Here is a 20,156-nt window from a genome sequence, read left to right as displayed (position 1 = left end):
GATGCTAAGCTGAAGCGCTTCCTCGAGGTTGCGCACAAGTACCGTCCGACTATGAATGAGGCTAAATGTCACTATTCCGCTCAAACGATAGATCTCCTGGGGTACACCGTGACCCACGGCACTACCACTCCAGACAAGGAGCGACTGCAACCTTTGCTCGACATGGCCCCGCCACTCGATCGTGCTTCTTTGAAGCGTGCTCTCGGGCTTTTTGCTCATTACTCAAAGTGGGTTCAAAATTTTTCTGAGAAGCTTCGTCCCCTTGTGGATTGGAAAGAGTTCCCTATGGCTCACGCTGCTAAGGCCGCTTTCCATGGCCTGAAGTCCGACATAGCTGGTGCCGCTGTGTTGTCTATTGATGAAAACAAGTCCTTTGTTTTGGAAAGCGATGCGTCAGATCACGCGATAGCTGCTACACTCTCTCAAGGGGGGGGGGGGGGGGGCGACCTGTGGCCTTCTTTTCAAGGACTCTCTCTTCCACGGAACGAAGACACTCGTCTGTTGAAAAGGAGGCGTACGCCATCATTGAATCTATCAGGCGCTGGCGGCCATATTTGCTTGGCAAATGTTTTAAGATCATTATGGATCAACAAAGTGTTGCCTTCATGTACGACACGCGCCATGCTCAGCGCATTAAGAATGAGAAAATCACTCGCTGGAGGATTGAGTAAGCCGATTTTTGTTACACTATTAGGTATCGCCCAGGGCGGGATAACCTCATAGCAGATGCATTATCACGGCCAGCAGTGTGTGCGAGTCTCACCTCCTTTGAGGATCTGTGCGTTCTTCATGACACATTGTGCCATCCCGGCGTAACACGTTTAGCTCATTATGTGCACAGTCGTAATTTGCCCTACTCCATTGAGGACATTCGTCAGCTATGTCGCACTTGTTCCGTTTGTGCTGAACTCAAACCTCGCTTCTACAACCCTCGGATGGGTACGCTGGTCCAGGCTACTCGGCCGTGGGAGCGATTGGCCATGGACTTCAAAAGGCCCCTGCCGCCTTCGTGTCTACCGTCTTGTCTGGGAATACCGGCTTCGGGTAGTTCTCGTTATCTTCTCACGATAGTTGATGAGTTCTCCAGATTTCCCTTTGCTTTCCCGTGCGGCGATATGACCGCTGCCACGGTTATCTGGTGTCTGCAGGAATTGTTTTCTATGTTTGGGAATCCGGCCTATGTGCACACTGATCGTGGAGCGGTGTTCTTGTCCCAGGATGTGAGAGCATTCTTGCTCCAGTGTAATATCGCTTCTAGCTATACTACTCCGTATAGGCCACAGGTGAACGGACAGGTGGAACGATTTTATGGCATTATATGGAAAGCCGTGGCTCTGAGCCTTATGTCCCGTGGACTAGGATTGGAACGATGGACCTGGGTGGTACCCGCGGCGCTAAGCTCGATCAGGACTTTATTGAGCACCGCGACTAATCAAACTCCCCACGACCGTATGTTTCGTTTTTCATGTCGTTCTGGCGGTAGCCGTCCTTTGCTGGGCTGGCTTGGTGAACCTGGACCGGCTTTCCTCAAATGCGCGGTCTGTTCAAGTAAATATGACCCCCTAGTTGACAAGGTTCGTATCCTCCAAGCCAACCCTGAGCACGCTCGCGAGTGCTGCTGCCAAATGGACGTGTCTACAGTCTCGGTGCGCCATCTGGCCCCATGCGGGGATGCTGTTGGGCCGGCCTTCGGCCTGGCTAATCAGATGATAGAGACTCCACCGGCAACCCCACCACCACATGCGCCCGATCCGGATGGCTTTGTAGAGCCACCGCCGTCAACCGAGTGAGGCGGTAATCCCGACGCGGAGGAATTCGGTCTCGAGGTAGAATCTCCTGATGCTTATCGGATGCGTGCCGGGAGAGAAATTTGCCACCCTCATCGCTACGGCTGGGCCTGACATGGACTGCTGCTAACTGATGTTTCTATGCTGCTATAGCTCGCTAGCTTGTTCTCCGCCACTAGGGGTAGTGTAGTTTTAACGCCGGGGAGAATGTAATGAAATTGTATCTGAGTTGAACCCAGGTGTCATTCGGCTTCTGTCCACTGCGCGCCAGTTATAAGAACTCTGACAGGCAGCGCTACGATTATTCCTGAGACATTTATCTGTGTGTAATGTTGTGCATACTTAGATGGTGCGTATTGTTTTTTGTTCCAGGCTTGTTCTAGTTTGCGGATCCATTACTGATTCCTATGAATGTTGAATATTGATATATTGCTTGTTGGTTTTCTTACAGGTATTGCTAGAGATCGATTCAGAATTAAACTCACACTTCTGGAGACAATGTTGTAACTCTGGTTTTTACAACACCTTCCCTCCCCTCCCATTTCTTTCATCCGAATTTCTTACCTTTTTTCCTACCTTCTTCCCAAACACCACTTTCCACTTTTCTCAATTTATCTCTCATACCTGCACCTTTTCCCGACACGTATTTCCTGCATTAGTGCTTCATGATTGTTTACAATAACTGTTTGGCATGAAGCCTATAAGGCCTGTAGATTGTTCATTTTTATTGCTCCTTGATAGTAATTGTCACCTGACCAATGATCATAATAAAGTTTATCAATTATTTAAAACAAAGAAAACCCCTAAAATCCTTCAGTAACTGAATTTTACATTAACCAGGTCACAGTGTTTCTTGAAAAGGTAACATTCCAGACAACTACACTAATAAAGACTGAATCTAAGAGCATCCTCACCTTGCCACCAGCAAGAAGATCTTTGACGACAGATATCTCTGTGACGTTTAATTGTGGGAGGTTTTTATCCTCTTCCAAGCCAGCCGTATTTGTATCAACTGTCTCTGGATACAAATGACTTTGGGACAGTTTCTCGAAAGCACGCAATGCCAGTTGCTTGGAAGGGATCACTTCAATTTGCTGCTCGTCCTCAGCAAGTGAAGCATCAAACCTAGCACACTTTGTTGGTGGAGGGTTAAGTTTTTTCTGGTCATCCAGCTTATCCGGAGGATCAAACGAGGGTCGTTTAGTCTCTGGAACTGTGGAAAATGGAATAGGCGATGCAGACTCAGCAGGAGGAGGAGAGGTTGGAGCAGAGGTTTTCAATGAAGCATTTGAGAGGGGAGAAACTTGACTTTTGCAAAAGGTATCTATCGTGAGGTTGTGTAGAGGTGAGGGTGGCAAAGTAGGAGATCTTGGGACAAGCTTAGGTGACATCACTTTGGGGCACACTGTCATCGATCTAGAGGATTCTGTGGATGGGACAATGACAGTCTCATGCAGTAGCAAAACAGAAGAGGACGGTTGAGTTTGGGGAATAGAAGGAACTGAGGTCAACACTCTTAAGGGTAGAGAAGAAGAGATGTTGACAGCGACGGAAACAGTGGAAGAGGTGGACAAGGGTGGTGAAGTTGTAAGGGCCAAGGCAGTTCTTGATGGTGAAGAGGGTGATACGTGTTTTATTAAGCAAGATTTAGGAGATGCAATCGGGGAAAGGGGAGCAAGGAATGTGGGTGAAACAGGTTTCGGTTGAGAGGCAGTAGGCTTTGGAGGGGTTCGCATTAAAGGAGTTATAAGGGCTGGAGGAGGTGATCCAACAGCACCCATAACAGATGACAAGGTTGAATTCAAACCTGAATAATTATCTCGAGGTCGTTTCGATATCGAATTACTTGTCACTTTTTGTCTTTTCTGACCACTCTTGGCCGACTCATTTGACTTCCTAGTATCTCCTGCATGGCCATTATTTGCCTTTTTTAAGACAATCTCATTCGGTGCCATCCCTTTCAACTGTCCTTGTTCTTGTTCTACAATGACATGTTCAACTTCTGCTTGGTCTTTATCGTTGCAAATCTTCTCCTTTATTGCCGTGTCTTCTTTCGTTACGCTACACTCCTTCATTTTAACAGGTTCTTTGGGTGTTCGCTCTTTCCGCCTTGCCTTGGCCTTTGGGTCCCTGTAGTTGTTGTCTGGTGTCAGTTCATCATTTGAAGGAGATATTTCTTTCACACAGCCCAATGTTTCGCTAATCTTCAGTGGTTGTTCATCCAAGGTCCCAAAAGACCCTTCACTTTTATCCTCTCCTTTCAATGCTTTCTCCAATGCGGATACTCTTTCAGCTGTGTCTTTTTTCACCGTATTTTCCGCTCCTACATTTCCTGGCAGTTTCTCTTCCTCTGTGCTGGTACAACTTGCAGTGTTAACAGCAGGGTTGTTGTTTTCCCTTTGCTGTGTTTCAGGTGAACATATTCTCACGTGTGCATCCGACTCAGCATTTTTCAATTCTGAAATGGGCTTTACGTCCACAAAAACCTGCGCAACAGATTTCTCCTCAATTTCCTCCTTTTCTGACGTCGGAATACTCTGCGGTTCGAGTTCTTTGACTACTTCCTCCCCGACTGAACTATCTCGGTTTTTATCGCTTGAAGTTTGGCAATCAGACGTCTGTGGCACTCCGTCCTTTTGCTGATATGTAGTGGTCAATAAACACTCCAATACAGAGGCTTCTTTATTGTCCTGAGTTCTGTCATGAAAAGTGGCGTTCACAACCAGTGTTGGTGTATCGCACGATGGACTGTTTCCACAAGATACTTGTGACGGTTCACTTTCACGTAATGATACATTAATCTCATGAGCTGATGGAACCACCGTAATATGGTCCTGAAGCTCATTTTCACATCGCTTTGTGCAACTGCCTTGCGATGATGAGGAGTGCATTTGCTTCGATGGCAATTCTGTCGCATCAGCATTCATTTTTTGTTCGACACTGCTCTGGATGCGTTGTTCTTTCAAATCTCCATGGTAATCTTTTTCTATTCCCGTTTCTTTGTGAGGCTGTTTCGATCTCATAGTCTGGTTATTATCTGTGGACCGTGCATCCTTATCCGTTCTTTCAACGATCAATGAATAATTCTCGGAGTTCCTCGTCGATGGTTGAGATGCCTCAGAGCCTTCTAGTGGTGGCTGTGTCTGCACCGAGGTGCTGTAGCTTTGAGACACTGCATGCATTTTAGAATCCTGGCTGCTCGACACTTCTTCTTCATAAGGTGGGACTGAATGATCCTCGGGGCACAACTTGTCAATGTGCTCAGAAACAACCTCTTTCATTTGGTAATCCCTCAACTCATCATTCTTCGCCACCATTGGATATAACGGCTGCTTTGGGTTGGGTGTCTCTGCAGCATCATTGTCGCACTTTTCAGGCTCACTGTCGGATGAGATGTCTCCAAAGAGAGAGTTCTGTCAAAGAAGCAAGAGAGGGGGTTGGGGGGGGGGGGGAGGGGTAAGGGGTAAGGAAGAGATCATCTTATACAAATCTTTTTATTTAACTTATCAGTCAACCATCATTCATTTTTTGTGTCGATAAAGACATAACATAAATGTCATGTAAATTGCCCTTCAGGAAATGTCCTTTAAAAACAGAGAAAGAGGATGTTAAGACAGATAACCATGTGGCCATATGTTAAGCAATTTGTCTCAGCCATGTGAAGTTGTGAACACTGCTTAAGCCATTTAATCAAAAATGTAAGGCTTCATCAAAAAGAAAGTTAAATCATTTTTTACTTCTCGGATTTTAAACTTTAAAGGTTAAACACTGGAGTCTGTTAAGCGAGTGCCATTTATTTATGATTAAAAACACCAACATTCTATCATTTGGAGAGAGCTTTTTGCGTAATCCTGATGATTCATTCTGATTGAATGAGGCAAGAACATCAGGGGTGTTTGGAGAATTATCCTCGTTTTGTCAAAGCATTGCCTGAATACTGCATCGCAATAGAAAAGTAACTACAACGGCACTTAGTGGAGCACATAACTCCACAAAGCTGAGCAGTTTACGTTTTGTATTCCACCGATAGGCCGAATCTGTATTCGGACCTTGACCAAAATCAAATCGGCTTGTTCATGTCACACACCCAACTCATCCACCAAGTTTTAGCATAACTTGTCCACAAATTTCTCTGAGATATCTTGCTCACAGACAGACAAACAGGTGTGAATACATAGCTTGAGTCCACCTTAGGTGGTGGAGGTAACAATGGAAGGGGTTATGTGGGAAGCTTACAGAAAGAGGCTGTTCTTCTACAATGGGGGAGGACGAGAGGAGAGAAGCATGGGCAAAAGTTTTTGATCCAATCATGAAGGAGTGGTCCTGCACCGATGAAACTCGGCAGATGTCAGCTCTTCACGACATAGTTTCCAGCCAGTATCACGTTTTTCTTAGCGGTATCTGGTGAGTTTCACTACACCATTCAAATATGTCATGTTTTTGGCTTTGAAAAGTCTTGTTTTGAAGAGAAAAACCTGTTGGTTCATATTGAGTTTTTAATTTTTGTTCTCCATCTTTATTTGACCAGCACTTTGACTGCTTATTTCATGATCGGCGATACCTTTCTCAAGCTGCTATGCTCCAGCTATACTAGACCACTATACGTCCTGTCATGGAGTGTCATTGCCATATTTGGGCTGGTGCTACGGCCTGTCACCCATCTCTTTTTGACAGAATCTAGCGATGTGCTGCCATTCTGGTGGAACACGAGTTGGCATCATCCCTGGAACCTCTCAGTCCGCCGCTCTGTCGCTTCCTTGAGTCTTTTCTATAGATATTAACACGGAATGTGTTCTGAGGGTCTATCACAGGTTGTTCCACCTGAGCATAATTTCAGATGACTTTGAGGTATTCTTCCAGCTTTTTTCCCCACATGGCACCACTCTGGAACAGTTTACCTGCATCCTGCTTTCTCCTCAATCCCAACTTACCTTAATTCAAGAGGAATGTCAATAGATTCCTCCTTCCTGTCGAATATCTATACTTTACTTTGTGTAGCCCTCACCTCGAGTGGCGTCAAAGGCTTTGTGGCGGGCGATATCTCACAATAAAAAAAGAAAAAGAAAAGAAAAACTATTCATTGAATAAATACTGTCACATGCACGGCCCACTGGAGTGAAGGTTAACACCCAATAGACAGATTTGTGCGCGCTGCGACCCGCAGGTCCTTGACTGTGCACAGGTCACTGTTTGGTATCCTCTTCCTCCACTGTCGGTGAGGCTCAGGCACAAGAAGCAGGGCGTGCAAACAAGGAGGACGGCAGTCAGAGAAAGTGAGACAAAACTGCCTCAGGTGTTATTCTTTCTCCTTGCCCTGCCCAGCTTCCACACCTCTCAGGTGGGGCCAGTGCTGTCCATAGTCTACATGCCAATGACCAAGTGCCATGGCCACAATCTTACCCACTTGAGACCCTGAAGGCTGCCAAGGACACAGTCAATTGCTACTAAGCACTGTGCTATGGCCTGCTCACCGAGGCAAGGTGAACCAAGGGGAACATTAGATAGGACATCTTTATCCTGTCTAAGCACAAAATTGGACAACACTTGCCCCCCCCCCCCAGCAGTGGTACAAAGGACAACTTCACAATAAACATTGACCTCAACATAGGCAAAACCTGCTTGTTGGTGCCCCCCACCCGCCCCCCTCTCTCGACTGTTAATCGTTTTTTATTACCTCTGCCACCAAAGGTGGATGGAGGTTATGTTTTCACCCCTGTCTGTTTGTGAACACGATATCTCAAAAGGTTGTGGATGGATTCAGACGAAATTTAGCAGAGATGTAGTGTATGTGACAAGGACGAAATTATTAGATTTTGCTTAAGATCCGGATTCGGATCCGGCTACTAGAATTTAAGTGATTCTTCACCATTGGGAGATAGGGCCAAAAACAATACATAGCAGGATATCTCAAAAAGTTGTGGACGGATTTGCACGACACTTGGTGGACCGGTTTGGGTGTCTGACAACGACGATTCTATTCGATTTTGGTGAAGATCTGAGAATTATTTAATTTATTCAGTGATTATTCACCATTGAGAGATTGGGCCAAAAACGATACACAGCAGGATATCTCAAAAAGTTATGCATGGATTAGGACGAAACTTGGTGGACCGGTTGGGTGTGTGACAAGGAATAATCGATTCGATTTTGGTGAAGATCCGGATCCGGATCCAGCTAGTAGAATTTTTAAAGCGATTCTTCACCATTGGGAGATAGGGCCAAAAACAATATGCCTGTATAGCAGAATATCTCAAAAAGTTGTGGACGGATGATTTCGATTAAATGCGATTCTGTATTGTGATTTTTCTGGTCTACTCTGGGATACAAAATGTAAACTGTTCACCTGGCGGAGATATGCTCTCTACTGAGTGCCGTTCTACTTTTGTTCTGATGAATCCTGATCCATTCCTCGACTCTATATTCGAAAAAATGTACGAAATCATGACCGCAAATGTAAGCGGTGCTACAGTCTTTGCATCCGCAGTTTGATGGAGTACTGCTCTCCCTGCTGGGCTGGTGCACCTGCCTCATACCTCACACCTCACTCGACTTCATACTGTAGCAACAAAGGCTTTTCAAATCATTGGTATCTCCCGTGTTGAAGCTGATTCTGAGGGCCTTTCACTCACTCACCACGGGCAGGTTGGTGGTCTTTCTATCTTCCAACAACTCCTCTCCAGCCTAGCTCCCCCAGCTCTGTCTGTGCTGTCCCCCAATTTTTCCTTCAGGATGCACAAGATCTGCCAGCAACCCTCTTATGGTGAGACTTCGAAAATAAAGACTCTCTTCTCACCTTCACTCTTTCATTCCTCTTTTTCCGCCTCTGGAACAACACACTCCCACATTCTCTTCAATCCCACTCCTCTCCCCAGGTCTTTAAAACAGCTGTCCACCACCATCTCATATCTTCCCCCATCTAAAACCTTGATCTTTTCTACCCCTGTTAATCAATCCACCCCAAATCTACCTGCTTCAAATTCCAATTTCTTTCCTGAAAGTCCTTGTAGTGTCCATCTTGTTTATCCCATGTACCCCACCCCAGCACTGTCCATTCCTCAAATCTCCTGATGTCCCTGTTCCCTGCTGTTGTTGTGCTTGTGTGCTTCCGTCTCTCTCCTTCTCTTGTCTCCCGCTCCCTTTGTTATATGTTCTATGTAATAGCTCTTATATGAGCCTCGACTTGGTATACGAAAAAAGGCTGAAATCTATCTCTGACACCTCTCCCAACCCCATGAATATAACAACACATTTTGGATAGCAGGTGTTTAAACCCTAGCTAATGCTATAAGAATGCGTAAACTACATGAGAAAGACAAGTAGTGTGATGCCACTGCAAAGTGCTTATGGCAACTACTTATGGCAAAGTGCTTCAGATGGTGTCAAAACCTACCAAAATACACACACAAGGAACTTTGGTGCATTAGGAGGCCATTTGCCACATCATGCTTGCGTTGCACGAACCCCAGAATAAAATCACCCGTCTACCTACACAAAAGCTACCTACAAGTCCTGCTAATATCCCCATACCCTTCTATCTCCAATCTAAACATATTGTCGCGCGATCCCTTCGGTTAACACCGTAGGACCGCAGAGGACCGAACCGCTTTAATGGAGGCGACGATCAAATCGGATTCAGCTATAAAAGCACGGAAGGAAGAATGAAGAGGAAGAGCGGAAGCGTGTACCTGTAGATCCGACGGCAGCTCTCGATCCTGCAGGGAATTAACTCAAACGAAAATCCGGGTTAAAATGTACAAAAATAATGATTTATTAAACGGAACCCGATACAATGGAACGCGACGGAAGATAAATAATGTTCCTAGATCGGGATCCCGCACACCGACTTCAAATACGAGACACAGGAATGGATGAAATAAAGAAATCGTCGTGTACTTGTGAAATGTGGTGCGAGCTTATCTGTCTGTAGTGTGTCTGTCGTCCAACGCGGCTCCGTCCACCTCGATGCTGGCGCGAAGAAACTTCAGTCCGCCTCGCCCGCGCGCTCCGCCAGGCCCCCAAGCGACCCGCTGAGCTGCACGCCCCACTCCAAGCTCCTCGTTGGTCGCACACGAGGTCCCTTTCCCTCACAGCACCGAGCCTCGCTCCAAGCACCACGAAGACGACGAACCAACGACCACCAGTCAAGAACGCAGGGAAGAGCGCGAATCAACCCAGGCAAGAGTCCAGCGCAGAGCGTGAGCTTCAAGCACGAGGGGAGAGAGAAAATGCCGTCCAGCCAGTCCTTTTGTCACCTGGTGTGCGACGTCAATTCTGGCACGTTTCCAATCAGAGCCTAGTATCTTTGTGGTCTCTCGAACCTTCTGCCGCCACCGGCCCTTCTCCCCCAAATCAACAACCTTCTTCGAAGGACCGGATTGGTGCCCTCCACGCTGATTGGCTTAAGGTTCGCGCCTTCCGCACCAACCAATCACACGTTCCCTAGGCGTGGCTCCAGCCCGCCACGATGCTCGTCGCCCATGTGGCGTTGTACGCGGCCGCTGCCTGCTTGTCTTTCCGGTCAGTCATTGTAAGGGGAGGGAATTATTTAATGTGTGGGAGATCTATCTAATGTCTATGTGAATGCTTTGCCATAAGGGACACAGGTTTGGCGACAGGGGGAATGACAAACAAAGGAATATTACCCATAATCCCTGTACTAATTAGCATGCCATTTCTATCTTCTAACTTCCCTCTCGGTGTCCCCGCCCCCCTCGCGGCGCGGACACCAATACAGCTTATACCGACAAACCGGGCTAAACATAGAACTTATTACAGGTAGATTCCCTGTCACGACAGTCGAGTACCTACCTGTACAGATCTACCTGGCTCTAGATATTCCTTAACCCCCCCCCCCCCCCCCGACATAACAATATCTACCCTCTATAGCCACTACTTTCCAGGGAGACCATTCCATGTATCAACTACTCATTGACAACGACCACGACATTTATACTGTCCTAACTCTCATAGTCTTCACCCTTAGGCTTTGTTTGATTCCTGGTCCTAAAACTGTCCATTCTATTGAATCCACTGAAAAATCAAACATTTGGACTTTTAAAAGTATCTTTATGTTAATGAAATTGTGAATGCATTTAAATGTAAGTAGTGCAACAATGATGAGAAATAATGCAGTTCAAGGTCGTTTGTTACCTCGAATATATCAGGTGATTCTGGCAAAGGAGACAACACCGGAGGGAGGTCACGTATCTGAAAGCGAAAGGTCTGCAGCTCGCTGTGAAGAAGCTCATCTTCATCATGTTCCTGTTCATTGTGTTGATGTGCAGCCTTTGTTTTTAGTTTCAAATGCTGCAAATCTGAATCCATCTTCTTCTGCCTGCCCTCTTTCCTCCCCCCACGCCCATCTTTTAACTCCATGGCTCGACTGAAAGCAGCTGTATCTCTTCGACGTGCAAGCCCTGCAGCTCTCGGGCTCCTTTCGGGTGATGAAATGTGACTGTGGCTTGACGCTGTTGAGTCACTGTGATTAAAATGTGTCAGGGTTGCATCAGTGGTGACTGCTGGGACTGTTTGAACACTCGTCGACGACCTCACACATGGGGTTTTAGGAGAAAGCAGGTGATTTTCCACATCCGAGCAAAGTTTCTGATCACTAGCTTCTGATTCTGATTCTGCAAGCAACACAAGTTAGGAGGTAGCATTAGAACTTAGTATAACTTGCAACCTTTGTCAATGAAAATTAGGAATAAAAGTTTTAAGAATCAAAAACGTCAGATGTTGTGAATGGCAGTAATTCTTTAAAAAAACTTTAAATTCTCGTATCCGGATCTAGATCCGTGTCTTCACCAAAATCAAATCGAATCGACCTTGTCACACACCCAACTTCTCCATAAAATATTTTCTGAATCCGTCCACAACTTTTTGAGATATCCTGTTCACAAACAGACAAACAAACAAACAGACAGTGGTGAAACCAAAACCTCCATCCACCTTCAGTAGCGTAGGTAAAAACCAACAACAAAAAAAAAACACAGGTGTGGCATCACGTGATGGTGCTATTGTATCGCATGTCATTATCGATTCATTAAAGATGACAGTATTAACTAAATAAATATTTGTGTCGTCTTTTTTCAAGCCTTCCATGCCTACATAATATGAGCTTGTTTGATAGAGATTGTCGGACTGTGATTGTCAAGCATTCATAGCTAAAAGCCACATCTATATCACACTCGTACACTATCGGTCAAAAGTTTTAGAACACCTCAATTTTTCCAGTTTTTATTGAAATTTAAGCAATTCAAGTCCAGTGAATAACCTGAAATGGTACAAAGGTAAGCAGTAAACTGCTCGAGGTTAAAAAAAAGTTTAGGTTAGCAAAAATGGGAAAATAATGTAAATTGCAAAGTTATATTGTAAAAAAGGCCTTCATCAGGGAACAAGTAATGGGTTAACAACTTACAGCTGTTCTGCAGCAATGTAAGTAAATTAAGCCTTGAAAGTTGATGCAAACAATTCTTACAGGTGTCCCAACCTCTGCTGATTACTTGATTACAAACCCCCTGTCTGTATAAAAGCAGTATTGGAACAGACTGTTATTACACCCTGTGAAGCATTATTTGGACAATATTGAACTGCAGGAAGTAATATATTGGAAACTGGAGGAAACTGACAGGAAGAGGTCTGGCAGACCCAAAGCCACAACAGATTCAGAAGACAAATTTCTGAGAGTCAACAGCTTGCGTGATAGGCGGCTCACAGGACAACAGCTTCAAGCACAGCTTAACACTGGTCGAAGTAAGCAAGTCTCAGTTTCAACTGTGAAGAGAAGACTTTGAGCTGCAGGCTTGACAGGTCGCGTGGCAGAAAGAAAACCATTGCTAAGATGGCGAAATAAGAAAAAGAGGCTTGCCTGGGCCATGAAGCACCACCAGTGAAGTACTGAAGACTCGAATAAGGTCTTATGGACTAATGAATCAAAATTTGAAATCTTTGGTTCATCACGCAGGGTTTTTGTACACCATCGAGTAGGCGAAAGGATGGTTCCTCAGTGTGTGACACCAACTGTCAAACATGGAGGAGGAAGCGTGATGGTCTGGGGCTCTTTTGCTGGATCCAGAGTCGGCGACTTGCACAGAGGGACTGGCACCCTGAACAAAAGGGCTACCACAGCATTTTTCAGCGCCATGCAATACCCTCTGGTATACGCCTAGTTGGTCAGGGGGTTCATCCTACAGCAAGATAATGACCCTAAACACACCTCCAGGCTATGTCAAAACTACCTTCGAGGAAAAGAACAAGACGGTGGGCTTCAAATCATGGAATGGCCAGTACAGTTTCCAGACTTAAACCTCATCGAGCTGGTTTGGGATGAACTGGACAGAAGGGTGAAAGCAAAGCAACCTACAAGTGCAACACATTTGTGGGAACTTCTGCAACAGTGTTGGAAAGAACTTCCCGAACAATATTTGATTTCCATTGTAGAAAGAATGCCACGAGTGTGTTCGGCGGTTATATCTGCAAAAGGTGGCTACTTTGCTGAGTCAAAAATTTAAATTAAATTTTGTTTAACAAAATTATTCCATGATTTATTTTTCATCTCCAATTGTTTATTTGTTCTATGCTTAATTTCAGAGTACATTGAGACATTAAACTGCGTAAATTTCAATAAAAACTGGAGAAATTGAGGTGTTCTAAAACTTTTGACCGGTAGTGTATGTGTCGAAACACAACTGGCCACTGGTTTTTATGGAAATTTAACGTTTTGCTCCATTTCTTTGACAAATTGCAAAACACGATTCTGAGGTTTTGATGGGAAGGGAAAAAAACGGTAGAAAAATTAATCAATATTGTACCTACATTTCCTGCAAGCGATAAAATAAACATTGCGGTTGGATCACAGGGGATGCTCACTCCCACCACCCCCCCCCCCCCCCCCCCTTCGGATTTTCGATGATAATTTATATGCTGTGATATTGGATGCAGTCCAGTAGCAAATACAGAGTGGTGCGCCCTATTAAACTTTGTCTTAATGTGTGAGGCAATTATGCATGCGCTTACCTGGATACGCGTGTGATAAGAGGTGTCATATGTTAATATTTCAATCATGCATTAAATGTGTTTCCCAATCGCGCTATTCATCTTTTAAAAGTTATTTACATGCTCGCACAGCAATCGAGCATGTCAGAACGCACGGTAATCGAGCATTACATTACGTTACATCATTAATGAAGATTCAAGATTCAAGCGTTACATTCAAGAAGCGGGCTTCCGCTTCCGGTCCGGTCTGAAGAGGACGCAGGCGTCACATGCTCGCCGCTTCTTCGACTGGGCCACTGTCTGTGGCTTGCTTTTTTTTGGTGGTCGTGCGGACTTTTTGGCCATTGAGTCTGCCCTCCGCATAGTCCCGGCTCTGCTCCCTGCTTTGCCTACCCGGCTCCTTCGCCTGCTCGCTGTTTCCTCGGGCACACTCTCGTGGGTTGTGTCCTTCGCAGCGGTGTGGCGGCGGTTTTCCCACCGTGATCTTGATTTGTAGCGGCGGCGGTTGATTGCCGCTGCATTTCCCGCTTTGCCGTGATCACCCTTGGCCTCGTGATCGTCTCTTTGCTCCTGTCTGCCCTCTGCTTGGTCCCGGCTCTGCTCCTGGCTTCACCTACCTGGCTCCTTCGTTTCCTCGGGCCCGCTCCCGTGGGTTGGGACCATTGTTTCACCTCCTCAACCTTGGCCTCGTGCTCGCCTCTCCGCTCCTGCCTGGCATGGCTCTGCGGTACACCGCCGCAAGGCTCCTTCTGCTCAATACCTGCTCCACCCCATCATGCATCTCTGCCATCAAATCAAATGGACTCCTCCGACGACCCAGGTACATTCACCGTGGCTCCGGTCGTAAGTTTGTATATGTACAATCAGGTCACTCCATCCCCGTCCTCTGGTCGGCTCAGCGCACTCCCACTCATCGTCCCAGCGCACCTAATCACGGCAACGCACAAAATCGCACCTCCTGCCTGCGAACCCTGGCTAAATCACCTGAATTCATCCCCGCTGTTCAAAACAACATCAAGCTCACCCTGTTCAACACCCGGTCCCTCAACAACAAATGCCTCATCCTCAACGACTACATCCTGGAAAACAAACTGGACTTTCTCTGTCTCACCGAAACCTGGCAACAACCACTGGACTACTACACGCTCAACCTCACCACACCCAATGGATATACCTACGTCAATAAACCACGCTCGGAGGGCCGAGGTGGTGGAATTGCCGTTATCCACCGTCAAGACATCAGGACCAGCCTCATCCCCATCGCCTCATCCTCATCCTTTGAACACCTGGCTTTTAAACTCTCTGGTCGCACGCAGTCAGTCATGGCTGTCGTCTACCGCCCTCCCAAACCACACCCATTATTCCTGTCTGACTTCTCCTACTTTCTGACCCAGCTATGTTCCCTCTCCCCCTCAATCCTCCTCCTTGGTGATTTCAATATCCACATGGACTCCACTGACTCCACAATAACCACTGACTTCACTGATTTACTCACTTGCTTTAACCTCACTCAACATGTCAACTTTCCTACGCATATCCGTGGTCACATTTTGGACCTTGTCTGCTCCACTGGATTAATTTTGCACCATCTCTCTGGCTCCGACCTCACCCTCTCTGACCACTTAGCCATCACTATGACCATCAACATCCCCACCCCAACACCAAGACATTATCGCACTATCAACTTCCATAAGCTAAACGCTCTTTCACCTACCTCATTCTCATCCACCCTCTCTGAAAAAATGTCCACTTCTCCCTTCATTGACCTCCACACCCCTTCCGACCTCACTGACTACTACAACCACACTCTCTCCTCCTGCCTTGACCAGCTTGCGCCTGTAAAAACCAAAACAGTTTCTTTCACCCATTCTGCTCCCTGGTTTACCCCTGAACTCCGCCTGATGAAAACTCGTGCTCGCCAACTTGAAAGACTCCGCAATAAAACAGGTCTCACAGTTCACTCCCAAGCCTACAAGGACCACCTACAACACTACAAAGATGCCCTCTCCCACGCCCGCTCCGCCTACTACTCTCAAATTATCCACTCTGGCTCCGGAAACCCAAAAGCACTCTTCTCGACAATAAACAAACTCCTCCGCCCCCTGGACACCACCACCCAGTCATTCACAGTAGACAACTGCATCTCCTTCCTTTCTTTCTTCCAACGCAAAATTGACAACATCTACAACAGCTTGACCACCGCCGCACCCGCTGCCCCTCCAACCACCTGCCCCCCCCTTATCCTGCCTTCCCCTGTCTCAATTCTCCCCGGTCTCCCCTACTGACCTCTCTGAACTCCTCATAGGAATGAAAACTGCCACCTGCACTCTTGACCCCATCCCCTCCAGCTTTGTCAAGGCCTCCCTCCCTGCTCTCTCTCCACTTATCATTGCAACAATAAACTCCTCCCTGTCTACAGGCATCGTCCCACCATCCCTCAAAATTGCTGCTGTTACCCCCATTCTAAAAAAACCTGGTCTAAACCCTGACACCCTAAACAACTTCAGACCCATCTCCAACCTACCCTTTCTGTCGAAAGTTTTGGAACGCGCTGTAGCCACTCAACTCAAACATCACCTCTCTGCCAATAACCTATATGAAACATTCCAATCCGGATTCCGCTCCAACCACAGTACTGAAACTGCTCTCCTCAAAATCACCAACGACCTTCTCCTCTCCTCTGACGCTGGCAACCTCAACATTCTCGTCCTCCTCGACCTCAGCGCTGCCTTTGACACCATCGATCACACCATCCTCCTCACCCGACTTGAATCCACCTTTAACGTTACCGGCACTGCCCTCTCTTGGATTAAATCATACCTCTCTGACAGACGCCAGTTCATCTCCATCAATAACTGCAAATCCCCCACTGCTCCCCTCCCCCAAGGTGTCCCCCAAGGTTCAGTTCTTGGCCCCCTCCTCTTCATCCTTTACCGGTCCCCCCTCGGTCACTTAATCCGCCGTCATGGTCTCCAATTCCACTGCTTCGCCGATGACATCCAGCTTTTCATCTCCACCAAGTCCGTCTCCACCGACACCCACTCTATCCTGACAAACTGCATCTCTGAAATAAAATCCTGGCTTCAAATCAACTTCCTCAAACTTAACTGTGATAAATCTGAAATAATCATCATTGGCCCAAAAACGCTCACAAAATCCACCCATAACTTTGCCCTCAACATCGACGGTATCCCAGTATCCACCTCCCCTCTCATCCGGAATCTTGGCGTCATCTTTGACCAAACCCTCTCCTTCGACAAATACACTAAACAGATCACAAAGACAGCCTTCTTTCACCTGAAAAACATCGCCCGTCTCCGCTCATCCCTCTCCTCCACGGCTGCAGAAACCCTCATCCACGCCTTCATCACCTCCCGTCTGGACTACTGCAATAGCCTCCTCTATGGTTCACCCTCAACAATCACCAATAAACTCCAATACATTCAGAACTCCGCTGCCCGTCTACTCACCCATTCCCGGACCCGTGACCACATCACCCCCGTCCTTTACAAGCTTCACTGGCTCCCCATCCCCCAGAGAATCCAGTACAAAATCCTCCTCTTGACCTACAAAGCCCTCCATAACCTGGCCCCATCCTACCTGGCTGACCTCCTCTCCAGACACACTCCCACCCACAACCTCCGCTCTGCTGGTACCAACCTCCTGACCCCCCCCCCCCCCATCCAGACCAAATTCAGATCCTGGGGGGACAGGGCCTTCTCCATCGCTGCTCCCACCCTCTGGAACTCACTACCTCACACCATCAGAGACTCCTCCTCACTCACCACATTCAAAACATCACTCAAGACCCACCTGTTCAGCACTGCATTCAACATTCAACCCACAGCATTTAACCCCTGACTATCACTTCTCCTTCTCCCTCCTTTTGCTTTAAATATTTCCCTATTGATTCTTGTCTTTTTGCAATTGTTGTTTTCATGTTTTGTTATGCATTATGTTTTGCACTCTGTCAAAGCGCCTTTGGGCTTCATGAAAAGCGCTATACAAAATAAATGAATTATTATTATTAATGGACATCATGAATCTGCTGAAGTGTTTGGCCAGGGAAAAATGCAAGGAGCTGCAGAAACTTCCAAGAACACAGGAAATGCCGTTGCCGATGATGACCTTTTCAAAATTTCAGGGCTTCCAGACCCCCTGCACCTCCCCCTCCATAATTCCCCCCCCCCCCCCCCCCATTCCTCCCTTCCTCAGTTCTGCTCTATGACCCAGTGCACCCCTCACCCTTCTTCAAATTCCTGGATAAGCCCCTGGGCGGGGTGATTCATCAATGTCACCTCTCGGGCGGACGTTAACCTGGGCGTCCATTTTACCGTTATTATATTGTGGACGTTAAAGATCCCACGATGTCCTTCAGGAAGAGTAGGCGAGCTATTGCTAGCATCCTCAACATATTCCCAATTCTGGCTCTAACCCACGGGTGGCTTTGCATCAGAGGCATAGCCATGCCCTCAGCAAATTTTGCTACCTGTAACCTTGTGCTACATATGAAAGAAGAGGAATTGACAGACAATTCATATGAAACCACTGTGAAAGGCCACAGTCGGTATTGTAACAGCATCAGCAAGAAAAATAAATCCTTGAATTTGCAACTCAATCTCAACCAACTTTAACATAAAAAAAGAAATCAACTATCTCGAGGTTTCAAATATCTGATCATTAAAGAAGCAAGATGGCTCAGTGGTACAAGTCAAGTGCATAGCTTTATGATTTAATACGAAGGATCCTCAAAAAGACAAAGGTTGCTGAGATCAATCGAAATTCTGCATCATTCAGAAGCACTGAGTAACGACAGAGACACAAAGACAATGAACGTGTACAAACTGACCGTTCCTTTGTTGCTTACTCCATCTGCATTTGTAAACTTGCACTGCAAAGGTAGAATACATTGTGACCAAGAAGGACAGAGGGAAATTTAGTTGCAGCAAAAAGAAAACACAATTTTAAAGAAAAAAAAATCGAGAAAGAATATTACAAAAAAATTAATAAAAACACAATCAAGAAGGAAGACAATTTAATTAATTGTTCATTTTTGCATACATTTCTCAAATTGCAATGTGTTCGTGTGTTCCTTTGCAACATAATTCCTCTGCTTGTTAAAACGTGTCTATCATGCCAAATGGTTAGCTCTTGTCTGTGTATGCTACAGTTTTGTGTCGGTAGCACATAACATTTACAAAAAAAACACCAGGAGACTCAGATTGTGGGTAAATCTCGATATGATACTCGGTACATGATAATTGATAACTCATGATAACTGATGATAACTCATATGATAACTGATATGATAGTTCATGATAACTCGGTACATGCTGTGTGCCGTTTTGTGAAAAATACATTCAACTGGCTGTTACACCTCCATTTATATGATCGGAATTTTTTAAGCCTCCCCCTAAAGGATAGCGGAAGGATTATTTATACCTGTTGCCAGGATGTTTTCTACAATTGGTGCCCCCAGTTTTTAATTGTACCCCAGAGTTTCTTAGACCCTTTGGAGTCCTAAACTACCATTTTGGAATACTCAGAATGAAATTCTGCATCAATAATGGGAATACAACGTATACGGGGATGACATGTTTTTTTTGACCTTGACCTAACTTTTAAGGACATGACCTTATTAAAGAAATTTTTAACGAAATTCAACTAATTTTTGTCCAATCGGAATGAAGATGCCCTTTCAAGACAGCCTAAAGCAATGCACTTTCACACTTAATTTGCATCATACCCCTCCAAACAAAGGTCAAGGTCAAATAGCATTCTGAAAATAAAACGACCCTTTTTGTTATCACTCAATTTTGTCAAAGTGTAATGCTCAAAGACCGCTTGACCTTCCAAGATGTTATTGCATAATAATAGTGGACCTGCACTGAAGTTGTGCACCTGATATTTGTTTTGTGTCCTTGACAGACTTTTTTCGGATTGTGACCTAATGAACAATACCTTTTTGATCATAACATGAATAATTTTCCTCCGATTTTCATGATGTCGAGATTTATGGATATATTGTATGTGGAACCACATTTTTTTTAATTTACACTCGATTCCAAAATGTTGAAGATCAAGGTGATATGACGGTCTAAAAAAAAATGTGGCCATCAATAGATCACGGACTTACTTACCTTTGGCGATCGCTTCGTGATCGCATATATCTAGTTAAAATCACTATTGCAGTGCATTTTACTATAAAATACTTTAATCCTCTTACACTCAATGAAGTTATTTAATTTGTATCAATGACATAACAAAATACAGTAATAGAGAAGAAAGCCACATTTTTGAACCATGATCCAGTACAGTTGGACCTCGCTATTCGCAGGTTCCGCGTATTCACGGGTGATAAAATGCCACCTGTTT

The 20,156-nt window shown here is 45.7% G+C and overlaps 2 protein-coding genes across 7 annotated transcripts in view; both read right to left on the bottom strand.

Annotated features, from left to right (window-relative positions):
• Window positions 1-20,156, bottom strand: part of ICE1 (interactor of little elongation complex ELL subunit 1) — a 524,149-nt gene that overhangs the window by 19,277 nt on the left and 484,716 nt on the right. For 5 of the 6 annotated variants that reach the window (XM_078787036.1, XM_068131209.2, XM_078787039.1 and 2 more), the window contains 3 exons: window positions 18,631-18,672; window positions 10,938-11,416; window positions 2,702-5,200 (listed from right to left, as the gene is read on the bottom strand). In XM_078787036.1, the coding sequence (XP_078643162.1) occupies window positions 2,702-5,200; window positions 10,938-11,416; window positions 18,631-18,672 (3,020 nt within the window). The remainder of the gene's footprint in view (window positions 1-2,701; window positions 5,201-10,937; window positions 11,417-18,630; window positions 18,673-20,156) is intronic. The other variant, XM_078787037.1, reaches the window with a different exon arrangement.
• AHCY (adenosylhomocysteinase) overlaps window positions 1-20,156 on the bottom strand; it is a gene marked incomplete at its 3' end in the record, with an annotated part of 390,713 nt that overhangs the window by 107,871 nt on the left and 262,686 nt on the right.

The sequence above is a fragment of the Myxine glutinosa genome, chromosome 11, assembly GCF_964187855.1.
Source record: "Myxine glutinosa chromosome 11, kmMyxGlut1.1, whole genome shotgun sequence".
NCBI classification, from domain to species: domain Eukaryota; kingdom Metazoa; phylum Chordata; class Myxini; order Myxiniformes; family Myxinidae; genus Myxine; species Myxine glutinosa.
Note: the sequence above shows the minus strand (reverse complement) of the source record. Positions and strands in the feature narration are given on the sequence as shown.